At 40.3% G+C, this 17,777-nt stretch overlaps 1 protein-coding gene across 1 annotated transcript in view; it reads left to right on the forward strand.

Moving 5' to 3' along the window:
- The window catches only part of shank3a (SH3 and multiple ankyrin repeat domains 3a), a 730,589-nt gene extending 728,831 nt beyond the window's left edge, over positions 1 to 1,758 (forward strand). Inside the window, exon 24 of the mRNA XM_059654527.1 lies at positions 1,203 to 1,758. Coding sequence (XP_059510510.1) covers positions 1,203 to 1,758 — 556 coding nt within the window. The remainder of the gene's footprint in view (positions 1 to 1,202) is intronic.
- Positions 1,759 to 17,777: the final 16,019 nt, after the last annotated feature.

Below are 17,777 nucleotides of genomic sequence, written 5' to 3' on the forward strand. Positions count from 1 at the left end.
GCCCAACTCAACCCTGTAAATAGTATCATCTCTGGATATTTCTTGGAAGATAGTCCTCACTCTTCTCAGTGACCATCAACAACATTTATTAATTAGAACTGTATATGAGAAATGTTAAGAGAGAGCATCTCTGGAACCCTCCATATACAAGTCCTACACAGCATTATGCCATTGCTCATTACTCAGTAACTGCTCAGCAATTGTTACTAGAGTGAAGTAATTACAGCTTAAGCCTCTGCGCCACTTTCCCCTTTCCCTGCCAACTCATCCCACGGCCGCATTTCCTCACTATTCATGATGCTATCCTCCTTCCATAAAAATCATTTTGTGCATAATTATAAGAAAAAAAAGTTAAAAGAGGTCAGAGTGAGACCTGTTGCAAACCACATAACACTTATTTGGAAGTGCACTCACAAACAAGTCTGCTGACATTCTGTCAGCATGTTCACTCAAACGTTGTTAAGGTTACAGTTATAAATCTCCAATGCTTTGCAACTGCACTCAGAAGTTCAAAAATGTTATACCCAAAATGCATTATGTTGGAAGGTACTGGCTGGTAGGAAGAGGGCACTGCAGTTCAGCTAAATGCCAAAGGCTGCAAAAATATTTGCTGATTAACTCTGTGTTGATATCTGCTTGAGATTGTTTAGACATTGGATTGGACAGTCCTTGGTTATGATCTACCTTCGCATACAAATCTCTGCTCAAGGTCACTTTCAAGAATGGAGAGGTAGTAGACAAATTAGTGGGGAAAGAGAACACCAAAACATCGAAACACGAGGTGGTCTTTCATCCTCAAGAGCCTCTTCCACAAATCATTTAGGTGTGGCTGTTCCCAACTCCATTTGTCTGCATTGGTTCAATATTCCTTCATAACTTTGCCTAACAAAAGAAAATCTATCAAATCTCAGTTTTTGCATTTTTCAACTCATTCCCCAACCTCAACAGCTATTGGAGGGTGGAGGTATTGCAGATTTCCAGGAAGAATTTTGAATTCAGCCTGTCCTCAGCAGGTGTTGTCTGTCAAATATGAAAATTAAACGCAATTCTGTCCTTCATTGTGCAGGATAGTGAAACTATGAAGGCAGCTTCGTGGTGTAGACAGCAACTGACATTTCAGTACTTTGCCCAGGCTAAGTCACTGGGGTGAAAACCTGGACATGACAATTGCTAATTCTTTGCTTTCTCCTTTCTGTCCACAGACTTTTCAGTAGTTTAGGAGAGCTGAACACAATATCCCAGCGGAGCTTTGGGGCGACATTCACCATCCGTCCTGGCTCTAGGCAACCTGTCACCCGCCGGGCCCCAAGCCCCGGGAAGCCCGGTGTCGAATCAAGGACAGAAACCGGCATCAGCTCACCAAGACCCTCGCCACTCTCTACCCCGACGCAGACCCCCCCGACCATCCTCAAATCTTCCAGCCTCAACATCCCCCACGAGCCCAAGGAGGTGCGGTTTGTGATGCGGAGCGCCAGTGCTCGCAGCCGATCCCCATCTCCTTCTGGTGTCCCCATGCATTCCCTGCTCCCTCCTAAGCCCTTCTGCCAGAAACCTATGGCGATGTGGAACAAGTACGACGTGGCGGACTGGCTGGACAGTCTGAACCTATCAGAACACAGAGAGAGCTTCTTACACAATGAGATAGAAGGCTCCCACCTACCAGCCTTGACAAAAGATGACTATGTGGAACTTGGAGTCACAAGAGTGGGACATCGAATGAACATTGAACGGGCTTTGAAACATTTTATAGACAGCTAGCTCTACTGGTGGGGGAGAGGAGGAGGGGGTGGGTGGGGCTCTCAGTTGGTCTGGGTTTTTTGGGAGGGAGGAGGGGGGACTTTTTTACAAAAATTACACTGCACTGAATGGTGGATAAGGGCAAAGCTAAATCTGAGTGACGTTGCTATGGTTAATATTGCATGAATATTATGGGATGTTGCTTGGTGTCGTTCCCACTGAAGCTTGACCAAGGTTCCAGTGAGAATCGCAAATTTTTTTTGTTGGTCTTTTAGATAAACAAGGGAAAAAAATCTGCGAAGATTTCATTCAGTTGCCTTCAAATAATCGTTGCTTGTGAAGGAAATCTCTGGCTGTCTTCCTCGGGCCCACAGAATTTTGCACAGCCTGAGAGAGGCAAGCTGAGATTCCCTTCAGACTTTGGATGAGTAGTGTTATCATTAGGAGAATGTTTAAAACTAGTTACTATCAAACCCAGTCTTTTTCTTAATTGTATAAATTTATTTAAAAGTCCCCTGTCTTCTGAGGTTAGGAAGGGGGTCAATGATCAATCAAAGGAAAGAGAGCAAAATATAGTGATGCATCCCCTCCACATGTTAGTTTGAAAAGTAGGGAAACATTCTAGTTCTATTCCATCAACAGAATACTCATCTTTTTACCAATTATATATTTGAACAAAAATAATATAAAAAAAGTTTTTATGTTATAATTTTACTAAAACTATACATATATACTATTATAAGAAAATGTTAAATTGTATCTTCCAGACAACTTACTTGGTTAATCAGATCTTTCTTTTTTTTCCTCTTTCTCTCATACATGGTTGTAATGAAGATCGCAGCAGTCTCAGGGCTGTAGGGATACGTCGGAAGCAAGGAAACCTGTTGGACATTTTGGTGCATTTAACTCATCATCTTCCATCCAAAGCAAGTTTGCTCAAAATTAGAATTTTAAGTTTGGTCTCACAAAAACAGATATAAGTAGGAAGCCCCAGGCATGGGCCCACTTCAGTGGCATGCATCCGCATGGATGGCGTGTACCCTCATGGATGCTGTGTCCTTTCATAACTGCAGGTAATCATACTGTCCAAAAATATTGCTACTCAGATGCAAGTTCATCCCAAACTCTTGCTAGTGTTAGGCCTGTCCTTATCCTCTCCTACAGTGGCAGGATAAACTAAAAACTAATATGACTCTGTCACTGTGTAGCTACTCTTTAGTGAAATGTACTGTACTTCAAGGCTCCATTTTTAAGAATTACCAGTATATAGACAGCTTGTGTACGCCAGCAGGATACCAAGAAAACAAATGTAGACAGAGTCAAACCACATTCACAGGGTTAAGCACAAATACATATTCATACATTCAGACATGTACTCCTACTACAACATAAAACTTTCCATGCACATGTGGATCAAACACCCCCTCATTTACAGATGTATTCAAACACACAATCTCTTTCTCTCGCACTCTATCTCAATGTCAGACACACTTACAGTCCTAAAAATTGCCATTCCTTCTCGCACACTGTCTTTCCCACTCTGATACATGTTCATGTTTGTTATCACTGGTGGGCTCATAGTATGCTGTCTTGGAACGCTGCACTTCCCAGATTTGTATTCTAATTGATGGTTACTGAAAGGTGTTCTTTCTGTTCACCAAAAATGCAATCTAAACCTCCACAGAGATTGCTGGATTTCCTTACTGATTGAAGCTTAAAGATTAAACTGAGACATTTTTCCTAAGTCATAAAAGAAAATCTGATTGTGAGTTTTGTTAATCAGTAAATATACTGTCAGAACATATGTAATGTTGATAATCAGCTAAAGTCATGGAAATATAATTGGAAAATACACTTAATTCAGTATTGACAGCATTTTGAGACTAAATAATCTCTTCTCCCTGTCCAAAACAAACATAAAGCTATATTTCGTATTTATACCTTTCATTGAATAAAAGATTAAGAAATGAAAACATGAATCTGAACCCATTCCCCATCCAGGTTTTGTGCTCAAATTCAAAGAAGGTAAAGGTAAAATTATATAAAGCAGGTAAATGGGATTAGAGGAGGAAGATCCAACATGGAGGTAGTAGCCTCATAGGGCTAACAGGTTGAATGGCCATTTCTGTGCTGAAGTTGCAATAGTTTTCTGATTTTAACTCTAAAGCACACTTTCCAATCCCAACAGAAATTTATTTCCAAGAATGTACACTAAGGAGTGACATTAGACTAAAGGAAATGAGGCAGGAATTGTGTGGCACAGTGTGACAGTACTAATTCCCTCTTAGACTTGAATTTTAGTCCTCTTCTGCTGTCTGTATGTGTTTGGACAGTTTCAATCCAGCTCAAATTGGTCACAGTGCCACAGTACAAAGCCTCATTCAATTCTTTAATAAATGGCATTGATCTGTGAGACTGAGAGAGTGTGCGAATGAAACCCTTTTGAAGTTGGACCCAAAATATGTTTTTGGGAGACTGTAGTAGTAAGAGCTTTACTCTCTATTTAACCAGCTTTGCACAATCCTGGGATTATTTGAATGCATATTGGATGCCTGAAATGCTCAAACCCAAGTACCAGCAAAAGTTTACACGTAAAATAAGCTTTAAGATAGAAGGAAATGAGAAGTGAAACTTAAGTTATTTATGGAATAGAGACAGAGTCAGAGAAGGAAGCGAGGAAGAAAACTAAACGATAAATTATATTTTAGGATAGACCAAAGGTGAATTGAAATGGGAAATGAGAGTTGAAACTATGTGGCATGTTTTGTAATGGAATAGTAGATGGAGGATTTGATTGAAGTGAGACGACAGAAGAAAAAGAGTTGTCTTTGAGCCATTTCCCTGCCTCATCAATTCCTATGGAGTGTGGTACTCTGGAAACTCCTGACTGCCTCTCCACTGTAAAAGGACAAGGCATAGAGTGAACTCAAAGATTCATTCCTGATTTTGCTGATCTCAGCTGGCATTGCATTCAGGGTCTGCAGTTCCCCTCAGGATCCATGGGCTAAAGCGCAAAGTATAAAAGAGTCCTCAGTCCCAGGCAGGATTGGGCTCAGGTGGGATGCGTCCCACAGTCAAATTGCTTGCCAGCACCCACTGCCTAAGCTCACACTTCGAGAATAGCCACTTGACTAAAGCACCTGGGGGCTCCAAGTGGCTGAGGATGTTGAGCTAAACCCGACAAGAAGCAATGCTCTCAGGACAGAATATTGGGTGGACAGAAAAAAAATGGAAGCGAGATTAGGTTCAATATTGAAGGAGGAGATAAGTTGAGCAAGAGAATGAAGTGAGATATGAGTATGTGAGAACTGTCAATAAAGTATATTCAGTGAAGTCTATAGCAGAGCTGGTGTTTTGCTGGAGCATTAAGTAGGAGTCAGGTTTCAGACTACAGTAGATCCGACACTACCAAGGAACAGCCCTCATTAACACGCAATGTGCTAACTGAAAGAACCAATTTGAGCACAGAAAACAATCACTGAACTCAGAAAACCTCAGTCACAGCTTCACATTCTTGCCGTGTCCCCTTAAATGCATTTATCCACATTTTCACCTAATGCCCCAATTAAATTTACTGAACTATTCCACATTCACCCACGCTCTCATGCTATGCAACCCTATCTCTCCAGATTCTCACCATATTCTTCAATCATAATACCCACTTTCACACCAAGGCCAGCACAGGTGGCTCAGTGATTAGCACTGCTACCTCATAGTGCTAGGAACCCAGGCTCAATTACAGCCTCGGGTGACCGTCTGTGTGGCGTTTGCGCTTTTTCCCCAAGTCTGCATGGGTTTCCTTACACAGTCCAAAGATGTGCAGGTTAGATGGACTGGCCATGGGAAATGCAGGGTTATAGGGATAGGGATAGGGATAGGGTAGGGGGTGTGAGTCTTGGTGGGATGCTCTTCAGAACAGCAGTGTGGATTTGATAGGTTGACTGGCCTGCCTCCATACTACAGGGATTCTATGATATCTTCAAACCCACAGCATACCACGCCACATTCTTCCACATTTTCACCAGATCCTTTATGCAACTCTACCTACCTACGTTTTGCCTAAAAACAATTTGCCATTCTGATCTTTCCAACATTCTTCAATGCTATGTATTCAGCTTCAATCTATATCTTTCACAGCATCCTATTATCCAGCTTCTCAAATATCCTTCAACCCCACCTACCTAACTTCTCATATCTCCAAACCCCACCTATTCACCTTCTCTCCATATGCCACAACCTCCAACCTCTCCTTACATCCCTGAAAACCTTCATTTTTCAGAAGCACAATGAGATTCCTCTTTCCCCCCAATGATACTGTTTGCTGTAGTGTCTCAGGGAAAGTATTCCACAATGATTTTTTCACAATTTCTTTGGAAAGTGGCTCCTACCCCACCCACCTCCCTATTTTCTGCATATAAACTGACATTTTCCCAGCCACCATCAGTTCTGAAGAAGGGTCAGTGGACCCGAAATGTTAACACTGTTTTCTCCTTCACAGATGCTGCCAGACCTGCTGAGCTTTTCCAGCAACTTTGTTTTTATTCCCCAATGACGTTACACTTTAGGTGGCAAAATCCCATTTTTAACTCCCATTTACACACTTCCTCACCCAATAAATTTGTCCAGTCAACTTTGTTAATTCCTTTTGTTGTCACTCCTTCACTATCTGTTATATTCTGTACTACCATATGGCAGCCACTTATTAATGTAGACATTGTTACAATTTGTTTCCTGACTCAACTGATATTCAAATGCTAAGTCACAAAGGGTGAGATCCACAATTCTTTGGAAAGTGGCCTATCGTTTATCAAAACTAAGCTGTTGTTTGATTGTCTATAGTGAGCATACAATGCATTTCTTCCTGAAGTACAGTACATTTCTTACAAGGTGTTTATCATTTATTAAACATTCTGTCATTGAGAGGTGCAAGGGAAGCCAATTGATTTAGTCCTGATTACAGCAGTGCCTGCAAATCCCAGTTTGTGCAAAGACACAATATGACGGGCATGATCCTTCTGATTAGAAGGAACATCAAGCATGGTGTACAGTGAGTGACTGATTCAGTATTGCCCAGTTTTACGCCATCGGCCAAAGCTAACATTTATTGCTGGACAGATCACACAGTATACAGTTTAAAATAACTATTGGAAGTTGGGCATTTCATATTCTGCTCCATTTAGAAAAGTTACCAGAGGAAAGCCTGAAACCCGAGACTACATAATTAATTCAAAAACGACACCACTCTACAGAGATCTGATTTTAATCCAACCCATTTGAAAAGGGCTATTTCAGATCAGGCAGCCAATGTCCCTTCAGCTGAATTTTACGGCCCAAGAAACTTCAATTTGAGAAGTAAAGGCAGGTAGAGAGACAAAAGTGCAGGTGTAGCCAATCCCACAAAATGAGTGAAATCAAAATTGTGGCTCTCTCTTCTTTGGAGAATGTGTTTTTCAATGCAAATAGGACCTGGAAACCCCTAAATCAAATTGGTATCCACAATTTGCATCAATTTTCTTTTCCCCAGCCTGCCTTCTGTAACCTGGCTTTCATGGCCATTGAGTCATACAGCATGGAAACAGACCCTTTGGTCAAATCAGTCCATGCCAACCATAATCCCAAACTAAACTAGTCCCACCTGCTTGGCCAATATCCCTCCAAACATTTCTTATTCAAGTACTTACTAAATGTCTTTTAAACCTTACAACTGTACTCGCATTCCTCTGGAAGTTCATTTCATACACAAACTACTCTAGGTGTAAAAAAATTGCCCCCGTGTCTTTTTTTAAATCTTTCATCTCTCACCACCCTAAGGAAAAGACGGTTGCTATTCACCTTATGTATACCTCTCATGATTTTATAAACTCTATAAGGTCACTTCTGAATCTCCTATGTTCCAGTAAAGAAAAAGTCATGGCCTCTCCAGCCCCTCTCCATAATGCAAACCTTCCATTCCTAGAACATCTTAATAAATCTCTTCTGAACCCTCTCCAGGTTATTATCCTTCCCATAGTAGGCCAACCAGAACTGGACACAGTACTCCAAAAGGGGCCTCATTAAAATTAGTCCATTAGAATTGCCTTTGCCAGCTCAACTTCATTCCTTGAAAATTATTCCAATTGATTTTAAAAAATGACCCTTCCCAGTAAAAATTATCAGTCCCTGGGAATCTTTGAAATTCTGCAATTGCAAAGGGGATCTTACACCATATGAGGAGGGAACAGTTCCTGCACTTTGCTCTCCCAGCTGGTTTAACTCCAATAAACGAAACACAGAAACTCAAAGAGAACAGATTGTTCTTTTGGTTTTCTGCAGCTCTTCCACCAAACAAACAGCCAAATGAGTAGGATAGTCCCAAAGACATGCAAACCCCTGCCCTTTATTAGCTGTTACTAATCGATTACATGCAGTGGTACACATTGTGTCTGTGCATTTTTTCACAGTATGTCATAAAAGTCTGGAACTCACTCCCAAAAAGAGTGTGGATGTTGGGGTCAACTGATCTTTTAATACTGAGATGGGTAGATTATCATTGGGTGGCAACATCAAGGTAAATAGAGCTAAAACAGGTGAATAGAGTTGAGGTAAGATTGGCCATGATCCAACCTATTTTAGGGTAGGCTCAAGGTTCTAAGTGGCTACCCCTGATACTAAGTTCCGAGATAGTCCAACTATTTCAATTTCAGTTACTCATAGACTTTTATTTGGAATGGTTACAGATTTTTAAATCCCATCCATGGAGTTTAGTTGAAATTGTTTGAAAAATCTAGGGGAATAATCATTAGCATTTAACCTCCAGAATCTTTGATGTGCTATAACAGCTGTGAGGAAGATGGAAGACTGTAGATACAGTCTAGATATTTCTTGACTCATTTTCAAAACCAACCAAACAGAACACATTTTTATTCTGTAACACAGACTTGAATAAAAAAAAAGTATCTATCAAACTTTATGTGGCACATCTACAAGGTTATTGCCTTTAGGTGCCTCAAGCTACCCCTATCAATTCCATCCAGGGCAATCCTAGACTTATTAAACCAACCTAGTTTCTCTTTCTTCCATTCTTTCCTAAAGACACTGACCGTCCCTGGGATTTGGGTACGTAGTTTCCCTAAATGAACACTGCTTCGCCCAAGTGGCCATTCTAGATCTGTACACCCAGGTTATTTCCACCCCTTGAGGAACTCATCCAAGTCTGTGTGCTGTCAGTGTTCAGCAACTGAAATTATTTTGGTGTTTTGGTTCACAAGATATTAACCATCTGTTCAAACCCTGACTCAAAGAGATGGTGATGCTTCCATTGAGCCTGGCAAAGGGCTGGGGTCAAAGGACAATCAGGATTGGATGCTTGACTGAAATTTCCCCTCTCTAAACTAAATTCTCCGAATTCAATCTTAAAACACATTTCTGGGGCTTCTTGTGAATCTCATGTCAGCACCATTGAGAATGATCAGCAAACTCAGCACAAGTTTTAGGTTTTTGAACCTGCGACTTTCATGTTGTCTCTGATTCAAGGTCAAATAGAACACTAATCCACTTGAGCAATCAGTGCAGCCTATGGACATTTCAATAAAGATCTCATATCTTGAGAAGTGTCTTGAAAATGTGATGCCTCTGTGTCATTGGACACTGGGGAAGATATGTAAAAACTTCAAATGCAGGGATCAGCAAGACCCAAGGTTTGATCTGGTCAGTGCTGCGTTAGCTGATCGTACCCACCTAAAGGAGAACCATCCTTAGAAAGTGACATCAGGTTCTGAGGGAGGGTCACCGGACCCGAAACGTTAACTCTTTTTTCTCCTCCACAGATGCTGCCAGACCTTCTGAGCTTTTCCAGCAACTTTGTTTTTGTTGCCACTACAGCTCATCAGTTTCTACCATAACTTTTCTATCAAAGCCACTGCTTCCTAAAGCTATCTTTCCTAAAGCCCATCCCACAAGTACCCTACTACTCACATCTAAGCACATTCCTCTCATTCCACAACTTTCCCATCATACCTAATTTGTTTCCTATTTCATTGTCCAGGTGTATCTCATTACTTTAGGACCCTTCTTCCCATTGTAACACATCCCTTTCATTGATTTACTGTTCCATTACAATTAGTCCTTTAATGTTCACATTGTCAAATCATAACTTGTGATTATATTACCCACACTTGTCTCATTGTGACTTATTTCCTTATTAGCCTTACTATAATAATAACACTTATGCTATTAGTATGCTCATTGCTGAATCAGAATTCCTTTTAGTACAAATGCTATCCCATCAACACTTCGATCCTGTACAGTTCACCTTTTAAGTCTTCTTATCCTATTGTAAATCATTGCTTTAATATGCTACCTATATAATTGGAACTTGTGCCTTTAGTATCCTTACTGTCCAGTCATAGCTTGAGCCTTTAGTACTTCCATTATCCCATCGTAATGCATATTTTGGTAATCTTGCTGTCCCATTGTTCCTTTCTTCATTATCTTCATTGTCTCTTTAGTACTCTCATTATACCATCCTTACTCATCTCTTTAGTACTGTCATTGTCCCACCTTACCTTTTCTTTTCATCACCTTCATTGCCTCATAATAATTCATCTCTTAGTACCCTCACAGGCTCATTATAAATCATCCCTCAAATAGCCTCACAATGTTGTCATAACTTATTTGTTTAGTGTCCCTGTTGTTTGATCATAAATTATTCCTTTATTATTTTCACTATACAACACAGTTGCTTTTTAACTTGACTTTTTATAACACTTATGTCCCATCATAGCTTATTCCTTTATTACTGTCACTGTCCCATTGGAGCTCATTCTTTTAGTACCATTATTATCCCATAATAACTTGACCCTTCAGTACACTCAGTCTAAAAATAATCTCTCATTTTAGTACATTCACTATCCCACTGTAACACATATTTTAACACCCTCATTACGCCAATATAACTCATTTCTTTAGTTTCTTCCGAAACATTGTAACTATTCTCATTTGTATTCTCACTGTTCCATTATAATTTGTCTCTTTTTTACCGTCACTGCACATTCTAATCCAAATCTTTGGTACTCCCACTGTCCAATCATAATTCCTGCTTTTGTACCCTTGTATCACAGCCCTTAAAGCACCATTACTTTCCCACCTTAATAATTATTTCAGTACCCTCACTGTCAACTGCACCTCCTTTCATGACTGTTCTGTCACTTGCAAACCAATGCTTTATCATTACACATCAATTTATTAAAGCAACTTTTCCATCATTACTTGTCCCCTTCTAACATTTAATACCAAATCTTAGTAATTCTTTAAGACCTCACACATTTATTGTAACTCATCTTTTTGTACTTGCACTGTCTATCATAACTCATTTCTTTATCACCCTCATTGACCCAAATAATCCCCCCCTTTTGGTATAATTACTGTAACTAGTTCCTTTAGTACCCTTTCTCCAAATACACCTTGTCCCTTTAATATTCTCACTGTTCCATCTTAACTTGGCTTATTGGTACACTCACTGTCCTAACAGAATTTGTCCCTATAGTCCCCTCAGAGTCCCATCAGAACTCTCCCCTTTGATAACAACTCTATCGCATCATAACTCATTTAATTTGTGCCATAATTTGTCACTTGAATACTCTCATTGTACTATTGTAGTATGTCCCGTTATTAGACCAATGATGCCATTATAACTTGCTATTTATTACGCGCACAGCACATCTTAACCCAACCCTTCAGTGTTCTCACTGATCAATATAACTTGGACTTTCGTACTCTCACTATCCTGATCATAACTCAACCGTTTAGTATTCTCACTGCTCAAAATAATCCATTGTTTAGTACTTTCACTATTCTGTCATAAATTCATTGTTTTAGTATCATCACTGCCCCTTTTTAATTATTTTCTTTCATATCCTCACTGTCCCACTGTAATACATCTCTTTTGAATATCCCATTGTAACTCATCCCTTCGGCTCCTTCACTGTCCTGTCGTAAGTCAATATTTTGTTACCCTCATGATCCTATCATAATTCATCTTTTTAGTATATGAAATGTGAGGCTGGGTGAACACAGCAGGCCCAACAGCATCTCAGGAGCACAAAAGCTGACGTTTCGGGCCTAGACCCTTCATCAGAGAGGGGGATGGGGTGAGGGTTCTGGAATAAATTATTCCAGAACCCTCACCCCATCCCCCTCTCCGATGAAGGGTCTAGGCCCGAAACGTCAGCTTTTGTGCTCCTGAGATGCTGCTGGGCCTGCTGTGTTCATCCAGCCTCACATTTCATTATCTTGGATTCTCCAGCATCTGCAGTTCCCATTATCACTCATCTTTTTAGTACCCTACTGCTCCATTGTAATGCAAACCCTGAAATAGCTTCACTGTTCCTTCATAACTGTTTGCTTTAATAACTTCACTATTCCATCTGTAACAGATTCCTTTACTGATTACTTTTTCATCTATCACTGGATCATTGTAACTGTATCTTCCCTGACTCATCATTATATAACTCCACAATCCCAGCAAACTTATTTTCGTGGTAACCACTCTTAACTTCATAATTTGTTCTTTTATTGCCTTCACTGTCCAATCATAATGTGTTCCTTTAGGGCTTCACAGTTGTATTGTACTCATCTTTTTAATATTCTCACTGTTCCAATGTAATTCATTATTTTGTTACACTCATTTTCTAACTACATCTCATCCCTTTGGGCTTCTTGCTGCCCAATTGCAACTGATGCCTTTTGCTACACGCATGATTCTATTACCCTTGCACTCCGATTGTAACTGATGCCTTTTGTACTCTCATTATTCCATTATAATTTGTCCCATTTGTACTCTCATTGTGTATCATAATGTGATCTTTCAGTATGCCCACTCTCCAATCATGTCATCGCTTTATTATCCTTACTATTCTATCATAACTCATCTCTCGAGAACACACATTGTCCCATTGAAATTCAGCTGTTTAGTAGCATCACTTTTGTGTACTGTCACTGTCCCTCACAAACCAACCATTTAGCACGTTATCTTTACCATCATAACTGAACCCTTTAGTAGTCCTTTCACTGTCCAATAGTAACTGTCCCTTTAGTAGTCTGACTGTGTCATCATAGCACATCCATTTCGAATTCTCAATCTCATGACTCCTTGGTATCCTGGCTGTTTCATGGAAGCTAATTTCTGTTGTCCAGTAACTTCCACATAGCCATCCCTAAAGTAACTTAGCTCACTTTCTCATTGGAGCAACCCTTAATTGTTTCCTCATTGCCATAGGCTAGCTTCTAACTGTGTCGTAATTGACCTGAGGAAAGTTTCCTTCATTCCCTCCCTAGCTGTGGCCCTGCCTATTCATACATTTCCTCGCGTTGTTTAAGCTAATTCTACCTAATTTCTTGTCCATTGGTTTTATTATTTGTGGGGAGATGATGGTCTAGTGGTATTATCACTGGCCTGTTAATCCAGAGTACCAGATAATGTTCTGGGGACTAGGGTTCAAATCCAGCCACGGCAGATGGTGGAATTTCATTTCAATAACTATCTGGAAATAAGGTCTAATGATCACCATGAATCCATTGCTGATTGTTGGAAAAACCCATCTGATTCACTAATGTCCTTTACGGAAGGAAACTGCCATCCTTACCTGGTCTGGCCTACATGTGACTCCAGACCCACAGTAATGTTGACTTTTAACTGCCCTCTGGGCGATTAGGGATGGGCAATAAATGCTGCCTAGCCAGCGACGCTCTCATCCTGTGAATGAATAAAGAAAAAAAATCTATTTTATATGCCTGCCTCTGGTTCACCATCCATTATTATTTTAATGACTTATATTCTTGAACCAGGATCCTACTCAACCCTTTTATCTCTAGGTCACTGTTAACCTTCTTTAATAGGCCATTGGCTTCACGTCTGGAAGCCTTTCCTGAAAATGCACATCACTCTCATTCTCTGATGTTTATCAGCATACTTGATACTATATGAAATCTGCCACACACAGTATTCAACACAGTACACTTTAGACGGATAGTCCATTATTCTGGCCGTATATTCCAGCATTGTGCAATCTGACCTTTCCACTAATAGCATTCAAGAATAGCAACAACTTGTATCCAAGTAGCACCTTTAATGTAATGAAATATTCCAGGGTAAAATTTTTCATTTTAATATCCTGTGAATATGCATGGTTAGGTTGACATTTGAAGAACAGCCATAGGCAGAACTGAAGTAGACCAACATCCATGGGACTGTCCACTGGCAAGGGTTAGTTTCCCCAGGGAATAGCAGCAGGTTGGGAATTGAAAAGACCATTCGAAACTCCAGAAGGTCATTCAGATCTGCATGTCAGGCAGATTGTGTGGAATCACGAATGACTGAGATAGGTGAGATTGGGATCAGATGAAATATGATCAGGTCTGTCATCTTGGTTCAGGTAAACTCAGATTAGACAGACTTTTTTTTGTCTTTCTGTACAGTTTGTTCATACAGAATCCCCTACAATAAAATGTCACAACGGAAAACTTGTCAGCAATTTCAAATCATACACAAGCTTTTCTGATACTTATGACATGAAATACAAAGGCTAATATTGTGCTAGCAGTATGAAGGATCAAAGGATTTTTGTTTGATCAATATGAGTATGAAACTTATTTTAATTAAAATAGATTTTTGCTCATCCATCAACTGCACCTTACTGATCAAGAACATAGGTTATATGCAACTCTGTCAAATGAATCCTTTTTAATGGACTGTTACACAGATTGTGGTATCACTGGGTGATGTGCAACCAGAATCGGGTGTTGAATGAATTATTTGTTTATCCAGGAGCAGGATATCTAATTGAGGGGGGTTTAGGTGGTTTCATATTTTAACAAAGGGATACTGGCAAGTAAGTTACAAATCAAAACCAAGCGGTTCAGGTGTTTTATATTTATTTTAGTCAACCTGTTCAGACATGTGACACACCTCAGTGGCAGGCGGGATTCCAACCTGGATCTTTTGGCTGAGAGGGAGGGGCACTATCACTGTGCCGCAAGTCCTCAGGTGCTTTACATGTAGAATAACAGATAGCCAGGAGTGAGTTACAGGCTGAAATCAAACAGGGTGTAATTTAATCAAGGGGTTCTCAATCCTGAGGTTAGAATTCTTCTTTAGCATCAATTCCACTGACCTCCCACAGTATTTCAGTATTTTCAAGGATAGCACAGTTTACTCATGAGATACCCCAACAGCTGTTTCCAGTGCCAACATCAAATTTTAATGTTCATTCACCTCGTTGATGAAGTGCTCATTGTCATGGCAAAGGATTACTTCAACAGCGTGCATTTCCTAATCAAGGATCTGCGGCCAGTGATTTTCACATTGGTGTGATCCTACCTTTTATACAGAAAATCTCTTTGGCCTTCAATCATACAGGTCAAAGGCCTTTGGGTTAGTTGGCCCAGATTCATTACTCAAGGTAGCCTGGTAAGGAAGCAATCATCCACCATTTCAAGGGCAAGTGATTAAGTGTGGGTAGATTGTCATGGGTGGAGGGGCAAGAATGAAGGACAACATCCGATGAGTGAGACTCCCAGTGACACCAATTTAATTTTAATCAGTTGCACATTGTAGTGACAGCTGTCTGTTTACACCCACCCCACTGACAGGCACCAGGCAGTTCTAGATATTATTTATCAACCTGTTCAAAGATGTTTTTACACACCTCTGGAGCAGGTGGGATTTGAACCCAGGCCTACTGGCTCAGAAGTAGGGATACTACCACTGTGCCTAAAGAACCTAAGCAAACACTGTCTTGCCAGTAAGTGGTGTGTGTGTGCTGGGTACAGCCACAAGGATCGTCACCTTTAGGCTGCCTTGTTAAAATATGCAACTGATTAAAACTAAAACTGCAAGCAATGGGAGTAACTGAATGTTGAGACAGTGCTTTAATGAGCCAGGACATGTTGCTTGCCCAGAACACTCTCGTCTCTTTGTACTAAGGTGATGCTCCACATTCTTTTCTAAGAATTATTATTTGACAGATTCACAAAATAGAAGTATAAAGGGTTACTTTAATCTTCTTGTTGTGATACTTGCACCACAGAGAATCTATGTTTGTTATATACTGTAATAAATTTCTAAGTAAAAGTTTATCATCTTTTATCAGACTTCCTGTTTGTTTGAATTTGAAAAGAGAATATTTCACCACCAAAAGACTGAGGAGCACAGAGGCCAAGTGGACCAGGTTCTAATTCCATTGTAATTTTCAACTCTAAACAAAAAAAAACAAATCCTATTGATTCTGAATGAAAGATATTCTTTGGTGTTCGATGCCCACCTCTTTGCCATTAGCTGACCTCAGCCAGTAACAACAACTGATCTTGGCATTAGGGTAAAATGAGTTCTTGTTCCTGACCAATGTGTGGAGATTCCAACTTTTGTATGCGTGCATGAACATAAGAGAAGGGGAGGACCATGCTTAACTCTGATGCTCCCACAGTTGATTGCCCAGCCAACACTCAGCTTAGCCAAGGTAGCAGAGGGGTTGCTGTGGAGCTGTGCCAAGGTAACAACCAGCACTTCGGCGTGAGAAGAACAAACTAAGGTGCTGAGTCATACAATACTAATTGAACTTTGGAATTTGCTCAATATATTGGGAGTGAATCAGATCTGGATAATCATGAATGCATCGTGAATGCATCATCAATTTTACAATGCCATGTCAACAGAAAAGAGAATCAGTTGAGGTGTAGATTGGGCTTATGTACATCAGTTAGTTGCAAATGGGGCGATACAAGCCAAGTAAGGTCATCAGACAATAATTGAGTACTTGCAGGTTTGACAGGTATAAACCAGGATAAACTGAATGAGTGTAAACCAGGTATTGACTGCTGTAAAATGAGTTTTGAAATGGGGAATCTAAATTTAATGGGTGTTTGGAAATTCAGTAATAAGTTGATCAAGGTAAACATTGAGTGGGGGTAGGTCATGGTGCAGACTAGATGGGGAATTATAAGTCAACCAGGAAGAACTTAAGAAAAGATAGTGGAGTAAGATGTGTTTAATGAACAAGTCTTTTTCCTGAGTTCTCTGCCTGTAGGCAGGTCCAACCAAATATGCTGTGATTTTCACCTGGGTAGGGCAAAGAGGGCGCTAAGTCCAACCCAGCCAGAACAAGGATTGAACTCTTGTTTTTGGTGCCAATCTGAAGTACATCAGCCATCTAATCAACTACGCCAGCTGGCCCCGTCAAGACATCTAGTTTTGTGGCAATACACAACTTTATCTGTAGCCTAGAGCTATGAATTGTGATGGTATGGATTCCAGTCATTTCTATTACATGCCTCACCAACAACCTTTCCTACTTCAGGTCTGTTTTGAACACACATTCTATGACAACCAGGTCCTGGAGTACGATTGAACTGAAACTTTTGCCCACAGTTAGGGATACTATCCAGTGGATATAAGAGATCCGCTGAACCAGTAGAGCTCTGCATTTTCAACCTTTGCCAAAATAATTAATCCTGTGATTATTTCCTTTCACTTTTGTGATAAGATCACTCTCAAGTCTGTGGGATTCAAGTAAGGAAAGATTTTATACGAGCATGTGTGGAAGAAAGTTGGTCTCTGCGGTCTGACAGCCTTACTTAGAACACAGAACATAGAAAAGTACAGCACAGTACAGGCCCTTCAGCCCACAATGTTGTGCCGTGGAATAATCCTAATCCAAAAATAAAATAACCTAACCTACACTCCCCTCAATTCACTGCTGTCCATGTACATGTCCAGCAGTCGCTTAAATGTCACTAATGACTCTGCTTCCACGACTTCCACTGGCAAAGTATTCCATGCACTCACAACTCTCTGGGTGAAGAACCTCCCTCTGACGTCTCCTCTATACCTTCCTCCTAACACCTTAAAACTATGACCCCTCATGGCAGTCAATCCTGCCCTGGGGAAAAGTACTTGGTGTACATTTGTAACAATGTTTAACGTACCACCTCATGCAGAACTGCTACAGGTTTTGCCCACAAGATGGAAGTCTCCCATAGTACACTGAAAAGCTAGGAAGCAGGAGTAG

Source organism: Stegostoma tigrinum, chromosome 25, assembly GCF_030684315.1.
Source record: "Stegostoma tigrinum isolate sSteTig4 chromosome 25, sSteTig4.hap1, whole genome shotgun sequence".
Lineage (NCBI taxonomy): Eukaryota > Metazoa > Chordata > Chondrichthyes > Orectolobiformes > Stegostomatidae > Stegostoma > Stegostoma tigrinum.